At 43.9% G+C, this 20,000-nt stretch overlaps 2 protein-coding genes across 3 annotated transcripts in view; one reads left to right on the top strand and one right to left on the bottom strand.

Moving 5' to 3' along the window:
* Positions 1-237: 237 nt before the first annotated feature.
* nkx6.2 (NK6 homeobox 2) lies at positions 238-3,305 on the top strand. The gene is made up of 3 exons (XM_068327910.1): positions 238-756; positions 1,247-1,419; positions 2,132-3,305. The coding sequence occupies exons 1-3, from the start codon at positions 327-329 to the stop codon at positions 2,378-2,380; spliced, it is 852 nt and encodes a 283-aa protein (XP_068184011.1). The 5' UTR covers positions 238-326; the 3' UTR covers positions 2,381-3,305.
* Positions 3,306-5,413: 2,108 nt separating this feature from the next.
* Positions 5,414-20,000, bottom strand: part of LOC137603981 (inositol polyphosphate-5-phosphatase A) — a 153,317-nt gene continuing 138,730 nt past the window's right edge. For both annotated transcript variants that reach the window (XM_068327887.1, XM_068327888.1), the window contains 4 exons: positions 16,438-16,549; positions 9,026-9,094; positions 7,306-7,393; positions 5,414-6,792 (listed from right to left, as the gene is read on the bottom strand). In XM_068327887.1, coding sequence (XP_068183988.1) covers positions 7,313-7,393; positions 9,026-9,094; positions 16,438-16,549 — 262 coding nt within the window. In that variant the 3' untranslated portion in view covers positions 5,414-6,792; positions 7,306-7,312. The remainder of the gene's footprint in view (positions 6,793-7,305; positions 7,394-9,025; positions 9,095-16,437; positions 16,550-20,000) is intronic.

Here is a 20,000-nt window from a genome sequence, read left to right as displayed (position 1 = left end):
GGGAGCAGAGCTCCTGCAGGTGGCTTCAGTTTTATCTGCGGGGTGACTTTAGTCCATTGATGGAGAGCCGAGCCGGAGACTCTGACACCAACACCCCCAGGCTGTTCGGGACCGGGATCAGGAGCTCCAGACGCGGACGGACATCTGGGGACTGCCGCTCCCCGCCTCCCCACTGACCCCCCCCCCCGGCTGAACTTTGTTATCTGAAGTTGTGCCCCCCGTCCCGGACAGGAGGAGCCCGGCTCATGAGCCCCGCGGCCGGCCGCTGATCCGCTCCGCCCCCCCCTCCAGCAGCTCTCCGGTGGGTCAGGTGTTCATGCCCGCAGATGTTAGCGGTGGGGCCGATGGAGGCTAACCGGCAGAGCGCGTTCGTCCTGGGCAGCACCCCCCTGGCGGCGCTCCACAACATGACCGAGATGAAGACGTCCCTGTTCCCCTACGCGCTGCAGCAGAGCCCGGCGGGCTTCAAGGCGCCCCCGCTGTCCGGCCTCAGCTCGCAGATCCCCCTGGGGACCCCGCACGGCATCAGCGACATCCTGGGGAGACCCATCACCACCGCCGGCCAGCTGCTGTCCGGCTTCCCCCGCATCAACGGCCTGGCCTCCACGGCGGCCGCGGCGGCGGCGGGGATGTACTTCAGCCCGGCGGTGTCCCGGTACCCCAAGCCGCTGGCCGAGCTGCCCGGGAGGGCGCCCATCTTCTGGCCCGGGGTGATGCAGGGGTCCCCCTGGAGGGACCCGCGGGTCGCCTGTCCGTGTAGGTCCCGTCTCTGAACCGTTAGGGGGGGTTTGGGAAATATCTCCTATTTCAGCAACAAGTTTCTCTTGGTGGATTATATACAGAGATTACGAACGGATTATTTTAGACGTGTCAGAGGCCTCACCGATCAACACGTGTATTTAGTAAATAAATACATACATTAATACATACATATATACATTCATACATACTGTGGATACGGTCACAACTGTATTTCCCTCCATCTGATCCAGGAGGACAGTTAAAAAATGTAAAAAGAAAAGTCAGATGTGATGGTGCATCAAACAAACACATTATTTTTATTACTAGTAAAATAAAATAATAATAATAATAATAATAAAAATTAATAATAATAATAATAATACTAATAATAATAATAATAATAATAATAATAATAATAAATTAATAATACATGGGTGTATTGGAGATCATTTTAAACCTGTAAAACTATTTCCTACTAATCACACGCGTTATGGTTTTTTTCCAGCTCAAGTGAATTCAATGATGGACAAAGACGGGAAGAAGAAACACTCCAGACCGACTTTTTCAGGACAGCAGATTTTTGCACTGGAGAAAACTTTTGAACAGACGAAATACCTGGCGGGTCCGGAGAGAGCCCGACTGGCGTACTCACTGGGAATGACGGAGAGTCAGGTCAAGGTAAGCATCACGACAAATACACAAATACAACTGTATATAACTATATATATATAACTATATATATATATATATATATATATATATATATATATATATATATATATATATATATATAACTATATATATATATATATATATATATATATATATATATATATATATATATATATATATATATATATATATATAACTATATATATATATATATATATATATATATATATATATATATATAACTAGAAAACTATATGTAGTTATAAAACTATAATTATATATAACTATATAGCTATTATATACACTGTATATATATATATATATAACTAGAAAACTATATGTAGTTATAAAACTATAATTTTGTATAACTGTATAGTTATTTATATATATATATATATATATATATATATATATATATATATATATATATATATATATATATATATATATATATATATATATATATATATATATATATATATATATATTAGTTCATGCAGAATAGTTCATCCGACCTGCTGATATCATCCATCTGAAAGTAGCGACTGAGATTATTGATGATGATGATGATGATGATGATGATGATGATGATGATGATGATGATGATGATTATGATGATTATGATGATGATGATGATCGTGATGGTGATGATGATGATGATGCTGATGATGATGGTCTCAGACCTGTTGAACACCTGGACTCGTCCGTGTCTCCACAGGTTTGGTTCCAGAACAGAAGGACCAAGTGGAGGAAGCGCCACGCCGCGGAGATGGCCACGGCCAAGAAGAAACACGACTCTGAGACGGAGAAGATGAAGGAGAGTTCGGACAACGAGGAGGACGATGAGTACAACAAACCTCTGGACCCCAACTCCGACGACGAGAAAATCACGAGACTGTTGAAGAAGCACAAGGCGGCCAACCTGGCGCTGCTCAGCCCCTGCAGCAACGGCTCGGACACCTTGTGATGCCCGGGGGGCAGCGGGGGTCCGACGGACTGACCCCTTCTCACCTGTCATCACGAACACACACCACATGTGTCCAAACAGAGGGGGGGGGGCAGACGCGCTGACCCAAACGTGTCCGTGACGCGTCCGGATGAACCCACGGACGTGGTGTCCACGGAGACGCGCCAGGAAGACCCCGGCTGGGAGGACACGTGGACCCCCACGTCCCGCCTTTACGCAAAGGACGGAATTTTAATATTACACATGTAAATGAAATAATCTGTACCGACACACACAATCCGGATTAATGTTGACTCTGAACGCGACACGGCTTCATTCCACGCGTTATACCGCTTCATTAACGTGACATTATCACCTCTGAATGTCAGGACGCTCTGCTGATGTCACGTCAGCCCCCCCCACCCCCCCGACAGGTGATGCTTCCCACCTGAACGCAACGAACAGACTCGTTTTGGATATTCAGGTTTATTTATTAAACCTTGAACAGATTTTATTCCCAATCCTAATCCGGATCCCAGTCGCATAATAAATGACAGGTGTGTTTGTGACGTGACGCTTCTAAAGCTGCATTTAAACAGGGTTTACAACGTCCTAAAAGGAAGGAGAATAACATGGGGTGGGGGTGGGGGGCAGCCTGAAGAGGAGATGGACGTCAGATTGTATGTATATTTTTTACTGAGTAAATTATGGATTTGAATCCTTCAGTCCGGACGCGTTTGGGGGCTTTTCTACTCTTCTGTCATCACACCCGTTTTTCTTTTATTCTCACCTCTCAGGATCAGAAACAAATACTGTAAATACTCTAAAACCTCACCGTGGTTTCAGTTCTTCATCTCCTCATAACAAAAAAACACAAAAAAGTCTCCACCTGTTTTCTGTTGGAACTGAAGAGAAGGAAACCCACTTTGTTTTATGAATAAATTATTTAACGAGCATTTTAACTGTGACTTCTGTTTGAATGTATGGACTCAATATAAATTAAAGATAAATTAATGACTATCAAAATTGAATTTTATTTTTTTTCATTATTGACAATTGGCAAATGAGTGCTTTGATAATGTTTGGCATTTAAACTCCATAATCAGATGTTTTTTATTAGATCAGACGCGGAAAATAAGATTCGATTATAATTATATCGTTATTTCTAAACTGAAATTGCGTTGTTGATCACAAACTATGATAAAGACCGAGGATTCTACGTGTTGTTCATAATAATAATAATAACAATAATAATAATAATAATAATAATAATAAAAATAATAATATAATAATAATATTCATAATTGTCAATATTAATAATTATCAAACGCTGGATATTTTTTTATTATTATTAAGTATATTATCAGAATCAGAATCACAATCCTTTATTCAAGAAACTTTCTTAAAATCCAGTGGATTGATTTAAAGAGCTTTGGATGATCTTTAATCATTTATTGTTTATCGGTTTAACATCAAACTAAAATCGGAGCTGTTTTTATCACCTCCGTTCTTTCCTTTGGGAGAATCAACAAAAAATAATTAAATGAACCTGAAAATGTGCTGCAGGTAATTAATAATTAGTTCAAGACACTCATTTATTTCGGGGTTATAACGTCTGATCAGTCCTGGCGGGAAGTGCGCCCCCTCCGGCAGGCTGGTGGTACTGCAGCCTCCCGCCAGGAATCAAAACTGCGGAATCCTTTTCACAACCCGCTCGACCCCACGCGAGTCACGTGACGCGTTTAATGAGGAGGAAAGTAAAAGGAAGACATCAGAGAAATAAAACTTTGTAAATGTGGCTCCCCGTATAGATCTGTGGCTATACATGTGTGGCCCGCGGCCCCCCGCGGGGCCTGAGGACGTGTCCGGTGGGTGTCACTTTTTTTTACGAGGCACCTTGAACGCATCAACACGACGACTGACTGACGGGATTCCAGACGCTGCTTGGAGCAGGTGGATTCTGCTCAGATGACAAGGGCCCCAAAGCCGCCAGTACCCGGGGCCAGGGGCCTGGAGCCGGGCCCCAAAGCCGCCAGTACCCGGGGCCAGGGGCCTGGAGCCGGGCCCCAAAGCCGCCAGTACCCGGGGCCAGGGGCCTGGAGCCGGGCCCCAAAGCCGCCAGTACCCGGGGCCAGGGGCCTGGAGCCGGGCCCCAAAGCCGCCAGTACCCGGGGCCTCCCCGGTAAAGGGTTCGGTCCCACTCCGGTACTTTCAAGCTGTCTGGAGTCACTGATGGAGTTGAAGTGATTTTCAGAAACTGGTTCTAAAGCTGTGGGGGGGGGGGGGTAAACCTGATTATTCTTTACATTTACAGACACCCAAACATGAATATTTGATAGTAAACCGAACAATCCGGATGTTTTTTCACTGACATTCTTCATGTGTGACGCAATGATTGAATAATCAGACCGACTCTGGATGAAATCAGAATTCACTGAAATCTCTTGACTTTTTGCTTCACGATGTAAAATCAGACAAACTCGATCCGTGGATGACGTCAGACGGTTTCCCACGTCATTTCCCCACACATGAAGCTGTGTCTGCCCATGAACGGAGGTTTGAGTTCTAAAACTATTTAATCGCATTAATGTTTAGCGGCTTCAGATAATTTACCGAGGCAGCAACAAATCAAAGACAACATTATTTTTGACGTGAAGCTTCCGACAGAACCCCACGTCCCTCCGACGGTCTGACTAAACCAAACTTGACCATCCTGTGCGTAACGCGCCGCGCCGACGTCTCCGGGTCCGGAGCGCAGCGCTCCGCGACATGTCAGACGGAGGGGCGCTCCAGGCTGTTGGTCCAACCTGGATTAACACGGATTACAATTAAAACTCATCCTGGAAATTATTTTTTAAATTTAAATTTTTAATATGGTGTATAAATAAAATATAACCATCTAATCCTTCAGAGGGTGTCGGTGTCAGGCCTGGGATTCTCATCTCTGCAGGCCGACAGTATTCTAGAGACACTGATCAGCTCGTTTGAATTCAAGTTTCCACCTGAAACTTCTGGAGTAAAATGAGCAAAATGAAGACAACCAGAACGTGAACTCTAATATTTTTATTGCTTTACAGTAGAGGCCAGGCTGTCCAGAATAAAATCTCTATCTGCTTGAAGACGGAGTGAAGGAGAACCCTTCTCCTCCTACAGTATGCTCACAACGACCAGCAGGAACCAAGTCAAAAGAACCCCACAAAGACCACATGAATTCAGCACAAAATGATTCCCGTCCTGAACCCTGTAGTGTCGTAAATCAGTGACAGCAGACAGACTGTCTTAAACGCTAAAGGCTACAGAATAAACCGATAAAAAGCAAGTTCTCCTGCTTCTTTAGAGTTTCTCTCTTTTAAAATTCATCATGACATAAGTATTCTCTAAGTCTTACATATCTGTGTGGATACTTGGCACCTTAATGTAGTCACAAAAAACTGACGATAAAATAAACAACAACAACAACAAAAAAAACAGTTTACATTTTAAGGATTTTACATTTTAAAAGCCTATTTAAAATATCACATTCAGAACCAGAATATTATAGAAATAAGTTAAGAGTAAGATATAATGTGAGTGCTATAAATGAAATATTATTTTATATACTTGCATGGTCTATGGCACTGCTTAAAACATTATTGGACAGGCAATTCATCACTGACCCTTTGTTTTCTGGGGTCAAAGGTCAGCCGGCTGCAGCAGTACAGTCACTCATTGTGCACACTTCAGCATAAACATTTGGTAAGAATTATAAATTATCTCTTTAAAAACAACAGTATATAAAATGAAACTTAAGTGTGTGAGGCCTGGCAGAGTGTGTGTGCGCCAACACACACCAGCGAAGAGCAGAGAAGAAGAAGGAAAAGAGAACGGCACTAAAACCATCAGCAACTGTTATTCTGTCCAAAGTACAAGTAACCAGCGATATGGACACACATTTGCATTGCACTCATCTTTTTTAAACACCTTACACACCATAGAGTCGTGTCTACACACACACACACACACACACACACACACACACACACACACACACACACACACACACACACACAGGACACCTAAACGCTGTCTGGTGTCTAAATACGCAGCAGGACTGATTTCTATCCGACGTTAAGAAACGGCTGAAGGGAGGAGAGTCGTCCGCTCTCGAGTCGTCCAATAGTTTGTTTCTGGGGACCAGGGGTTGCCTGGCAACAGTGAGGTCAGCAATGTGTGTGTTGGAAGCTGAGCCCCCCCCCCCCCTCCCCTCCCGGGACGCTCGTCCACATTTCAACAACTGTTTTCTGGAATAGATGTTTGGTATGGACGACGTGTCCGAACAGCAGAGCAGTGTGTGTGTGTGTGTGTGTGTGTGTGTGTGTGTGTGTGTGTGTGTGTCTGGTGTTCTGATAGAGGTGCTTCATGGATTATTTTCTCTCTCCTTTGCCGACACGTTCCTGCAGAAACAAAAAGGAAAAGTTCTTTTCCTGAATACCAAAAAAAACCGGATGGAAATAAAAAATATTGTAATGTTGTAATAAACATCTCTTTATGGTTCATGTTGAATAAAACTGTAATGTAAATGTAATAAAACTCTAATGTAAATGTAATAAGACTCTAATGTAAATGTAATAAAACTGTAATGTAAATGTAATAAGACTCTAATGTAAATGTAATAAAACTCTAATGTAAATTTAATAAGACTCTAATGTAAATGTAATAAGACTCTAATGTAAATGTTATCAAACTCTAATGTAAATGTAATAAGACTCTAATGTAAATGTAATAAGACTCTAATGTAAATGTAATAAAACTGTAATGTAAATGTAATAAGACTCTAATGTAAATGTAATAAGACTCTAATGTAAATGTAATAAGACTCTAATGTAAATGTAATAAGACTCTAATGTGGTCAAACTGCTGTCGTGTGAATCAAAGCAACATACGAATAAAGAAAAGTGAATAATTACCCAGAGTTCACTGCAGCACACAACACTTGTGCTTCTGTGCGTTGGGTTTACCTGCCCCCGCTGCTATTCTGAAGGACAGGAAGACGGGCTGGGGGAGACAGACACAGGTCATGTTAAGACGACCAGGGGAGGACCAACCCCCCCCCAGACACACGGGTTAAACTCACAGACCAGCGCCGTGCATTCTGGGACCTGTGTGCTAACGGGGCACAGAGACTTCAGCGGTGTGTGTGTGTGTGTGTGTGTGTGTGTGTGTGTGTGTGTGTGTGTGTGTGTGTGTGTATGTGTGTGTGTGTGTGTGTGTGTGTGTGTGTGTGTGTGGAGACACACAGACTGCTGTGGTGTGCTCAGGTCAGCACAGACACACACACACACACACACACACACACACACACACACACACACACACACACACACACACACACACACACACACACACACACACACACACACACACACACACACACACACACACACACACACACACACACACACACACATTTTGGAAGTAAAAAAAATGTTGAAAGACTGAATACACTCGTTCTCTAGAAGTTACATTTTGGAAATTCTTTCTCCAAACGTTCATCTCGTCAGGTTAAATAATCTGAACAATAATTTGTATTTCTGAACTCTGAACATAATCCCACAATAAAATACAACACAAAATGAAGAAGTGAATGAAGACCATCTCCAGTCCAGTGTGGACTCACCAGTGCGTCACTACGTTAAGACACTCTTCTATTACCACAGACTTCATGCTGGAATTTGTTTTCAGTTTGTTTTGTTCTTGATAATCTTTCAAACCTATGACTTTAGAATCTTAACATGTTTAGGGAACAAGTTCTAATCTGTGAGGGGATTTTGTGGCTCTGAGTGATGTCATGTCTGGACTACAATCACCAGGATTCTAACAGTTTTATCAACACTGGTGAGAGGAGGAATCCTTCCTCCAGGTCAGCGTCACTTGTCTTCATCCTTCTCATCCTGATACATTTTACAAGCAGAATTTTGCTCCAAGAATTGATCTGGTAACTTTAATAAATATTAATATGTGGGCAGGTTGTTTGACGTTTACATGAAGGTTTATAAGGAACCTGTTCAATTTAGAATCTTATCAAAAATTATCTTATCCTGTTGTCACGTGTGATGCTGTACTTAGGATGGCAGATATACAATTTATGTCATGGATTCACATTAGATATGTTTCATTTAGTTAATCAATAAATAAATGAGTTAATAAATTAATTGGTTAAAGTCAGACTGGATAGCTGATCAGTTTGTTCTTTTGTGTTTATTGGATCCACACGTCCTGGGTGGGGGAGTACCAGCGTGTTCTCTAGCTGTAATAACGTGTTATAAACACTTGTTCAGCTCTGGGTCGACTCATTAACTAACAGTTCATTTAGTGAGAGTAAAGAACGAGTTCATGTGAATACATGTAATTATTTCACTAGACTGGAAAATTATTCTATTTGAAGTCCCAACTTTGTTTCAGGAGGGAAAAAAACCTGAAAACCTTGGATTATGGGACATTAGCTGATCATGGGGGAGTTTGTACCAGAGTTACATCAAACTATCCAGATGAGCTCCACTGTAGGCTGCTGCTATAGCCTAACTGCATTCCATTAACATAAGACCATAAAGATAATAGTTTCTGTTAGATGGGAATGTGTTGACAGTCAAACCCTCAGTGTAGATGAGAGCAGACCCCCGTCTTTACCTTGTGGTCCCCCATGCAGACGTTGGGCCCCATGTTGTCATACACGACAGACTTCTCCTCACCGTCGGGCTGCAGAACAAGAACGTTTGGACGATTAAAATATGATTCCAACTGCATCAAACACCTCATGATTACATTAGACTGCTGCAGTCCAGACACCAAACACAGTCAGCAGGGACTGACTCATCCTGGACCATCAACACAGCACATGGACGTGTGGCCAGTCAGCGTGATTATACACCCACACGCAGTAACACTACCGGAAGGAGATAAAATCCATACATCCATCCATCATTCATCCATCATTCATCCATCCATCCGTACAGAGACTCTGTTGAGGTTCTAATAAATGGTGAACAGGTCTGGTGAACAGGCCTACAGGTTTCTTCCTGGTCTCTTTCAGTAGCTCTTTGGGGTTGACTTGGTTGAGTTTGGAGTCTATTTAGATGGAGAGGGGCATAAGAGAGGAACGGTGCATCATGGGAAGTGGTTCCACAGGACACTGTGATAAATACGGGGAAAATCAGTCCAGATTAGGTTCAGTGACTTTCTTTGAGGTTCCTGTGTCTGAAGATGAGTCGTTGCTGTTTGAGGGCAGGAAGTGGTCGATGGTGTCTCTTGTGTTTGTAATGGTGATATTAAAGCAGCTTGTGAAGTCATTACCACTGAGGCTCAATGGGACTGACTGGACCCTGGTGCAAACCTCTATTGTGTGGTGAACAATAGAGTCCAGTGTGGTTCACAGTGAGCCAGCAGCACCATCAACAAGATGATCTATTGGGGAGGGACTAAAGGTAGAATACAATCCTCTGTTACACTGACCAGTGACACTAGATTAAACGCTTCCTTGAGTTTAGTTTCAGCTACCAGAGAGACGTCTGCTTCAGGGGTCAAAGGTGATTAAAACAGGAGAAACAGGAAGACTCTGATTAAAGGTCCACTTTGAAGGCCACACAGAACACATTCAGATAACTGGTGTCTTTATTTAGTCTGACAGGAGCCGGTCCAGTCTAATGTTGATGAAACAACAATACTAACGCTTTTCAACGTCCGCATGAATATTAATGAATTAAGTCAACATTAAACCCTTTTCTGTTTGGGTGTGAAAAAAATCAAGGGTTTCAAATGAATCATGATTAAGTTTAGGTTTCAGATACTACAGGCAGACATGAGTCAACTATGGCTGCAAATCCACCTAATGGAGGAATATGAGTATTAAAATGACTGGAGGGGGGATGTGTTCTTGAAGGGCTGTAGTACAGAGGGGAGACGCTTCAACCCCCCATGACAGAGGTGTTAGTCATCCTTCACAACAGTTTGGTGTCCTCTGCACAGTCTCTGTTTCCTTCTGGACAGAGACTGTGGGTTCAGCTCACCGTCTACGACCATTTCTGCTCCACTTCTGTCTTCCTGCGCTGCAGAAATAAACCAGTGGGCAGCAGCTCAGTCCACTGGGGGACTGGGACCTCCTCTTCTTCTCCTTGGGGCTTTTCCCTTCAGGGGTCTCCACAGCCAATCAGTGTCCTCCATCTAACCCTGTCTTCTGTATCCTCTTCTCTCACACCAACTACCTTCATGTCCTCTTTCACTACATCCATAAACCTCCTCTTTGGTCTTCCTCTAGGCCTCCTGCCTGGCAGTTCAGAACTCAGCATCCTTCTACCAATATATTCACTATCTCTCCTCTGGACATGTCCAAACCATCTCAGTCTGGCCTCTCTGACTTTATCTCCAGAACCTCTAACATGTGCTGTCCCTCTGATGGACTCATTCCTGATCCTATCCTTCCTGGTCACTCCCAGAGAGAACCTCAGCATCTTCATCTCTGCTACCTCCAGCTCTGTCTCCTGTCTTTTCCTCAGTGACACTGTCTCTAGACCAAACAACATCGCTGGTCTCACCACAGTTTTGTACACCTTTCCTTTCATTTTAGCTGAAACTCTTCTATCACACATCACACCTGACACTTTCCTCCACCCGTTCCATCCTGCCTGGACACGCTTCTTCACCTCTTTTCCACACTCTCCATTGCTCTGGACTGTTGACCCTAAGTACTTCAAATCCTCCACCTTCTTGATCTCTTCTCCCTCTAACCTCACTCTTCCACTTGGGTCCCTCTCATTCACACACATGTACTCTGTCTTACTGCGGCTAACCTTCATTCCTCTCCTTTCCAGGACAAACCTCCACCTCTCTAGCTTCTCCTCCACCTGTTCCCTGCTCTCACTGCAGATCACAATGTCATCTGCAAACATCATAGTCCATGGAGATTCATGTCTAACCTGGTCTGTCAGCCTGTCCATCACCATAGCAACAAGAAGGAGCTCAGAGCTGATCCCTGATGCAGTCCCACCTCCACCTTGAACTCCTCTGTCACACCTACACACACCTCACCACTGTCTTACAGTCCTCATACATGTCCTGCACCGCTCTAACATACTTCTCTGCCACTCCAGACTTCCTCATACAACACCACAGTTCCTCTCTGGACACCCTGTCATCAGCTTTCTCCAGATCTACAAAAACACAATGCAGCTCCCTCTGGCCTTCTCTCTACTTCTCTATCAACATCCTCAAAGCAAATACTGCATCTGTAGTACTCTTTTTTGGCATGAAACCATACTGCTGCTCACAAATGTTCACTTCTGCCCTTAGTCTAGCTTCCACTACTCTCTCCCATAACTTCATTGTATGGCTCATCAGCTTTATTCCTCTGTATCAGCTTCAAAACACTGGAGTGTGAGCTGGCAGTCTCACCACCCCCCTTAGCGCTGCAGAGGTGCCCTTGAGCAAGGCACCCACCCCAGAAGCTGCTCACTTGTCGCACAACCAAGTAGCTGTCCATTGCTTCTGCCTCCCAATGTGTGTGTGTGTGTTTTTCAGGGACACACACATACATATGTATATATGCCTGTTCAAAAATAAATATATACAGAATAGTAAGAGTGACAAGATCATTTCTCTAAAGGGACAATAAAGTGTGTTCCTTCTTGTAAAACAGTGAAATCAAAGAATTAGAGTTTAACATTTTATTAATAATAATAATAATAATACTAATAATAATAATCTGTCATCATGTGATCAGTCATTTTCCAACCCGCTTAATCCGCTAACGCAGGTCGCGGGGTAGCCAGTGCCTATCCTGGCAGTCTCAGGGCGTGAGGCGGGGGACACTCCGGGCACGACGCCAGTGTACCGCGGCCAGTGTAATAACCTCCACCTCTCTAGCTTCTCCTCCACCTGTTCCCTGCTCTCACTGCAGATCACAATGTCATCTGCAAACATCATAGTCCATGGAGATTCCTGTCTGACCTCGTCTGTCAGCCTGTCCATCACCATAGCAACAAGTGCCAGTGTAATAATCTGTTCTTTATTAATCCCTCTTGGGTACATTCTTTTTACACTTCACACTCACACATGTACATGTTAATTACACACTGGGGGCCTGTAGGCATGTAACTAGTAGACAGAGAGGACATACAGAGGTACAGGGGAGGTGGAGTGACGGGTCACGCACGAGGGTCGCGCCCCAATGAGTATCTTGTAGGGGGGACAGTGCCTTGCTCAAGGGCGTCTCGGCAGTGGCTGGGAGGTGAGACGACACCTCCCACTGTTAGCTCACGCTCCGATGTTCTGGCGGAAGCGGGACTCGAACCCCCGATGGCTGGGTGATCATTTCTTCAAAGACGATTGTTCTACTGCTGAGCCACTGCCCCCCCATTTTATACATAAACTACATGTACTTTATGTACAGCGTGTATCTTGTGTCATTACGTCAAAGTAACCTGAAGCGACTTAAGTCTTTCTTCAGAACCCACTGGTTACGTCTTTAATGGACTGATGGTTCCACCCGTTATGGAACGTACTCACCTCAGCATGGAGAAACCATCCCAAAAGTTCATTACAGCATGAAATATAAATCCTCCTGAGACCCAGTATGTTTGTAGTAACATATGAGCACATCTCTCTGAATGACGACAGGTTCTAGTGTGTTTGATGGGTCAGGTTTGTCTTTGAGAAACACAGCGTTGGTTAGTCGAAGGTGCTCTGTAGGTCTGAAACAGTTTCTGTTGGAATGAATGAATGAACTACAGTGACGCAGTGAAGAGGAAGAGGAAGAGGAAGAGGAAGCCCACATGTGCTCTGTGAGGGAATCACGTTTAATATCATTCTGTGAACACAGAGAGATCTCACCCCCCCACACATGAAACCGCCAACTGGAGAATAAATCACACCCGTCTGGTTGAACTAAAGACTTTTTAAACAGCCGTCCACACACACACACACACACACACACACCCACACACCCACACACACACACACACACACACACACACTGCGCTGCTGCTTAAGAAGAAAGAGACAGAACTTGTAAATGAACCATAAAGTAAAATCCAAATGAACTTGAGTCCACTCCTGGGGGGCGGTGGTAACACACTGAGTGCCCCCACGTCTCTACCTTCCCCTAGCAGGCCATGCACTACTACCTCTCTATTTGTCTGGCAGACACCGCCCCCCCAGCGCTCCACATACATTCATCAAACACACACTTGTGAGTCCACAAAGGCAGCATAAAGTGTATTTCAGGCTGCGTAATCTTTAGACAGATAAACAAATTACAGGCGGGGGGCGGCGCTCGCTCCACTAGACATTCATTACCGACACCCCCGGAGCTGGTGCCGCGACGCACAGCCAGCGGGCAACCTTTGGCGTGTTAGGGCTCGGCAAGCAGAAAATAACATGATGGCGAGTTAACGGAGCGTGGCATGATGGATGACGCCACGCACACGCCTGTTTACCAGCCTGTGTCCCCACAATCTGCAGCCAGAGAGGGTGTTCAGTCAATCATCAGCCAATCTGAGAACACAATCACTGCCCCCCCCGGCCTGCATTACCAGCAATTAGTCGCAGCCGGAGGGAGGGCGGGGGGGCAAACAGCAACCAGGCTGTGAAACATCTCCTACATAATTGTGACATAATAAGTGTCCTTTAAACAAAAGACTAGTTTTCACTACTGTGGTGTTCTGGTGATACAGGGTTGTGGTGACTAAAGGAGACAGGACAGGAATTTGTTTCATTTTAGTGGACAAAAAACACTAAAATTCATAAGAAACACTAACCTTATTATTACTATTATTACACTAACCCCCTATGTATAGAATATAGATGCTGAAGGCTCCAACTTCAACATCTATATTCCTGAAAGACAGCAGAATTACCAACAGTTGGTAAAAGTTGGGCAGAAAACACCATTTAGGACATTTATTACCCCCACCACGGAGGTTATGTTTGACATTTGGCTGCTAGGTTGGTTTATCCATCCATCCATCCATCCATCCATCCATCCATCCATCCATCCATAGTAACTCCCTCTAGCCTTAGACCTACATATCAGGAGAGGAAAACCTTGAAAATGCCCAACAGGGGTAAAAGAAGAGAGAAACAACCGACACAGAGCAAAACCATCACAACCATCACGACCATCACAACCATCACGACCACCACGACCATCTAGACCATCACAACCATCACAACCATCACGACCATCTCAACCATCACGACCATCACGAGTCGTCACAACCATCCAGTCCATGCTGGATGAACCCGGTCAGGATGGTGTCAGTGAGGAGGTGAACACAGGAGCACTACAGGAACCACATGGTGAAGGAGCTCAGGGTTTGTGGACATTCGTTCCTCTAACTCAAAAACTGCCAAACGTTCTTTCATTGTAAAACACTTGTGCTGACAATAATTCAAATCTAATTTAACACAGATCAGAATCAAACTCTGGGATCAGGAACATTTTTTCTTCAGCATTGCAAAGCATGTTTGTCATGTTCATAGCTACTGCATGTTGGGATGCGATCATGACAGTTTAACTCAGATCAAGAACCTGATTGTTGAACTGATTCATTGTTTTGTTTTTTAGTTTATATAATCAAGCAAAAGTACCAAGATCTACTGTATAGTCTGATATATAACACTTTAATGTCATTCTTAATAGAAGCACAGTAAAAGATTAATTTTAAGCAAGAAAAAAACCCCAATGCCTCAGATGTTAAACCTGAAATGGTAAAAACTGAATGTATTTCTGTCAGATTCTTTTTAAATCGGACGCTGTCGCCTTATGGGACAGGGATGAGATAAAGTCTTGGCAGAGCTTCATGGTGGATCTCTGTGTAATCCAGCAAACAGAATGAGAGGAGAGAATGGAGGGGGCAGATTAGCTGGAGTTTACTCTGTGAGGCTGAGGGGGGGTCTGCAGGTTCTGACTCTCCGGGGAATGGAGACGGATTTACGAAGGCTTGCTGGGTGAAGTGTGACACACACAGTATATACACTGTTAGGGTGGACCCATAGCTTCACATTAATGTTCACACACAGGTAATCCTTACATCTGTGGAGTGACAGAGGGCAGGAGGAATAATGTGGATTAAAGACGACAGAGTTATAGAATTAAGTGTGAGACATTTATAAAGGGAGCAGTCGGCATAATATCAAGACATGTGCATTCTGGGAATCCCTGCTGCCCTAAAGTGGCAAACGCTCTTTTCCTAAGATAGAGCACAGGACAGGGATTAAGTTTACATCAGTTTGTCAATGAAACAAATCAGCATAGTGGCCATTAAAGGGGCCCAATGACTGGTAAACCCAATATATCAGGGTAACATCCACTACTAGACCATCTGCAAGTCTCTACTGCAGTCTAAATGTCATTACAGTGTCAAGTATATTTCAAAAATGTGTTTTTCAACAGGTCTACAGGTGGGATCCCTTAACAGTCTTGGAAATGCACAGTCTGGGTAAAACTGACAAGCAGAGAGTGAAAAATTCAATGAGCTCAATTGTGTTGACGTGTTGAGACGATGATAGTCCCTCCCAGTCGTCTCGTCATGGAATGACACCTCTTTAACTCGTCCTCTTGGTGTTTTATTTTTGGAAGGGATTCGGGAGAGTTTATAGAACACTTTTGCAGATGACAGACTAGACTTTACAACAAATGTATGTTAAAAAAATCATTTTGTTGTGAATTTGCCTCAGTCCACAAACTGCTTCTTAAATAATCTGATTCACATTAGATTAAGACTGGATTGATTCAATCTTAATTCTCCCTCCAGACATTTGGAGGAGAAATCTGAATGTGACCAGTACCACCATAACCTGAATGAGACCAGTGAAACCAGTAAGAACAGCCATCCCAGAGCAGCTGATGCTGGATCTGACCTCTGACCTGTATCTGACATTTATCTTCAGGTTTACAAGTTTAATATAATTTCTATATTAACAGCTTGATTAACTGCTGACTTGCTATCGCCCCTTAAATATTTTCATAGTCCACAGACAAAGAAGGTAAAGAGTAAAACATCCTCCCAGGATGCTGAACCGGGTCAGGACTCACACGTTAGGCTCACCTTGAGGACCAGGTCTCTGGCTGAGGCAGACAGGAGGATCCGGTCACACCACGCAGGACATCTGGTGTTCATGTACTGCTTCCCCTGACTGCTGTCCTCACTGTAGGGATAGCTGGAGACACAGAACATCGACTCGCATCACAAACATGAACAGTAATCTAGACTTGTTTTATTAACATCCGATGAAATTTGATGAAAGAATAAAAAGAAAAGATTGGCAAAACAATAAAAAAAGACAAACATGATTTGTGTGAACAGACAGGGATCCAGAAGGGTTATAAATATCATCCCTGATCTTGACCAATACCAGTAATCTATTGTATCACACATGGATGGCTCAATCAAAGCTGTCTTTATTTGCCCATTGTAAAAATTGTGAGTGAGTTTGTAGTCAGGCTTCAGGCTGAAACACACTCACCGTGTAGAGACACCAGCTCGGCACTCGTTGAATCTGGTCTGATATTATGTGGACATCATTTGCATTGTCTATGATTACTTTTGTTCATATAGTTTAGGATCATGATTTGACTCGAGGTGACTAATGATATTATAATACATCTGATTTCTCAGGGTCACCACCTGTAGCCAGAGCGGGCAGAAAAAGGAAACAGGTGTCGGTCGTGTGATTGTGATCATTTCTTTAGTTTAAAGTGACGTGAATAATAAATGACTGAATGGAACAAGCCAGTTTCTGCTCTGGGACGCGGTTGAGCTGCCACTGCAGCCCTTCTGCTCATTAAACCGCTCTATAGTGGACTAGAGTGTGGTATTCATTACCCTCTGGGGATTGCAACAGTATATACAATAAAATAAAAAAATATATATAATAAAGTTATAATTCACTAATCCAATGTTTTTGTAGGTGTTCATCAGTGTGAAGGACTACAAGCCTTATCCTGTCTGTCTCACTCTGGTTTTATGATGTGATCTTTCATGAATGTATACACATGCATACGTGATGATCACTAAGTCTGTAAGCTTAAATTGAACTGTAACCAATCACCACGTGCTTTGGATTCGTCGATGTATGAGTGTATGAAGGTTTGTCTGAACAGGGTCTTGAGAAGTTGTCAAAAGGTTTTGACATAATTCTGAACAGAGCAGTTCTTCTGAACATTCTGAGATATTCCCATTTCAACATCTCTGCCATTATATAAACAAAAATCAATTAAAACAAAGAACAATTCCCTGGCATGGATAACTTCTGACTTTCCATCAATATTTAACATTCATAATCCACAATTGAATCGAAATCTGAACCTTGGACATTAAAATACAGTTTAAGAGGGGCAATATTACTGATATACAGTACAGTACACCACTGGCACCACCTCCAATGAGCAGCTGAGATGAGGCAGATTCAGGCTCAAATGGTTTTGATCCAACTGTGAAAGGTAAGGCATCAAAGCTGGACAAAACCAAATTCTGAATCACCAAGATCAATCAATCAGTCAATCAACCTTTATTTATAAAGCGCTTAATCACATCAGCAGACATTCTAAAGCACTTTAACAGACAGAAACCCTCCAGAACCCTCCAGAACACGCTGGAGATGGATGGAATCTCACATTCCTGTTCATAACTCAAACTATTGATGATAAACACATGATTCCAAATGTAAAGACCAGGTTGGCAGGGTCAAAAAACGAACTGGTTTAAAACACGAGAAAGGTCTGAATCAAGTCAGATCATCATCATGGTGACATCACTTCACTGCTCTGAATGTAGAGATCCAGTTTCAGGTCTCTACACAGTGATCAATACTGGGAGGACGGCATGAAGATAAGTGACTTTCCTCTCATGGGATTAGAGAGTATAGAGATATTTACCATCTCTTTGTGCTTCGTTCAATACTTTGTGTTGTACTGCCTGTGTTGTACTGCCTGTTGTACTGCCTGTGTTGTACTGCCTGTTGTACTGCCTGTTTACCGTGGGTCAGAGAGGACTGCAGTCTCATCTGTGCTGTGTGTCCTGTATATAGTCCTGTATATACGGTACATTTGACAACAAAGCTGACTCTGACTCTGATGAAGCAAACTGATAACAGATCTCTGTTGTCTTGCTACATGATTTAGTTTTCCGATTGTTTAGATTTTATTGATGGAGTTAAGACACTCTGAGTGCTTTCAAGTCTTATTTTCTTCTGATGAGAAAACCTGCCTTTACATACATGAACATTAAGATTGTCCTTTGGTCCAGCCACCCCTCCTCAGCTGGATTCGTGGACTTTGAAATGAATTCACGGCACTTGATTGAAAACTACGTGACGGTGGTGCAGTGTGTAGCGCTGTCGCCACACAGCGAGGTGAGTCCGGGTTCGAGTCGAGTAGGTGTGTGTGTGTGTGTGTGCACTGGCCTCACACCCCCATTCACCTGGGACACAGCTACCTGTTGAGGGGGGGATGGATCTGAAGGACAGACTGAAGCTGGACAGCAGACACTGGCTTTTAAACTCATGTTTTTCTTGAAGAACCTGTAAAGTTTTAGATTCTGGGCGGTTCTGTTGACAGACCTCCACAATGTTGGCGCAGTGTTCATGAAGTGTCATTGATATGTTGTAAACTCAACACGCGGATGAGGCGCTGCATCATGTGATTGAGTCACATGGTTCTAAAGCTCAACAGTAACTTTGGTCCAGAGTTCTGATGACGGAGGTTCCTGCAGTCGGGTTTGTCTTCCTCCTCGAACACACTGAGACCTGACTCACTACGACTGACACCCCCAGGGGTTCACACACGCACAGCCCCCCCCACAAACAGGTGTACAAACAGACCTGCAGAAAGCTCCTTAAAGGAGTCCCCCCCTCTAATTAGCATTAATAGCTCTGGAACCATGGGGGGGGGGGGTGTCAGGATGGATCAGACAGAAAAAAGGCAAAGTGAGAGCAGAAAAGAGCAAAGCTTCAAAGGGCTGGGGGGGGGGGCGTCCTGCTGGGTCCAGCTTCATGGTGGTCTAAAGGGAGGGGCGTCCTGGGGGGGGGCGTCCTGAGGACCAACAACTTCACTGACTCTGACTCTCATCCCAACCAGATTGATATCTGATGTCTCTTCTGTAGGCTGAACAGTCCTAACCTGGTTTTTACGGGACGGATTGAAACCACATTCTGGAGGTGGTTTCATATCAGATATGGACAGACGCGTCTCAGTCTGAACAGCTCCGAACACTCTGATTGGATACGACGGTCAGTGACGTCATAGCCACAAGGCGAGAGGGAGGAGCCAGAAGGAAGAGCGGCGTGTTACGCAGCGGTAAGACACGGAAGGAGAAGCTGACCATGTCTGGTGTGTGTGTGTGTGTGTGTGTGTGTGTGTGTGTGTGTTTTCTCCACCTCTGATATCGCCATGGTAACAAAACTTCCTAAACAGTCAGCCCTAAAAATCAGATATGGAAGCGGATCAGATTGAATCTGATTGGCTGTTGGGGCCTCACAGCCTGACGTCAGTTTGGTGTTACATTAGAAAGTTTAGTTTCCCGACCTGCCCCAGCAGTGACCCCCCCCCCACTACACAACAGTCCTGTCATACAGTGGTTTTTAATGACGACCAGTCGTTGTAAAGCTGATT

This window comes from Antennarius striatus, chromosome 11 (genome assembly GCF_040054535.1).
Source record: "Antennarius striatus isolate MH-2024 chromosome 11, ASM4005453v1, whole genome shotgun sequence".
NCBI lineage: Eukaryota > Metazoa > Chordata > Actinopteri > Lophiiformes > Antennariidae > Antennarius > Antennarius striatus.
The sequence above is the reverse complement of the archived record's forward strand: the minus strand, read 5'-3'. Positions and strand labels throughout refer to the sequence as shown.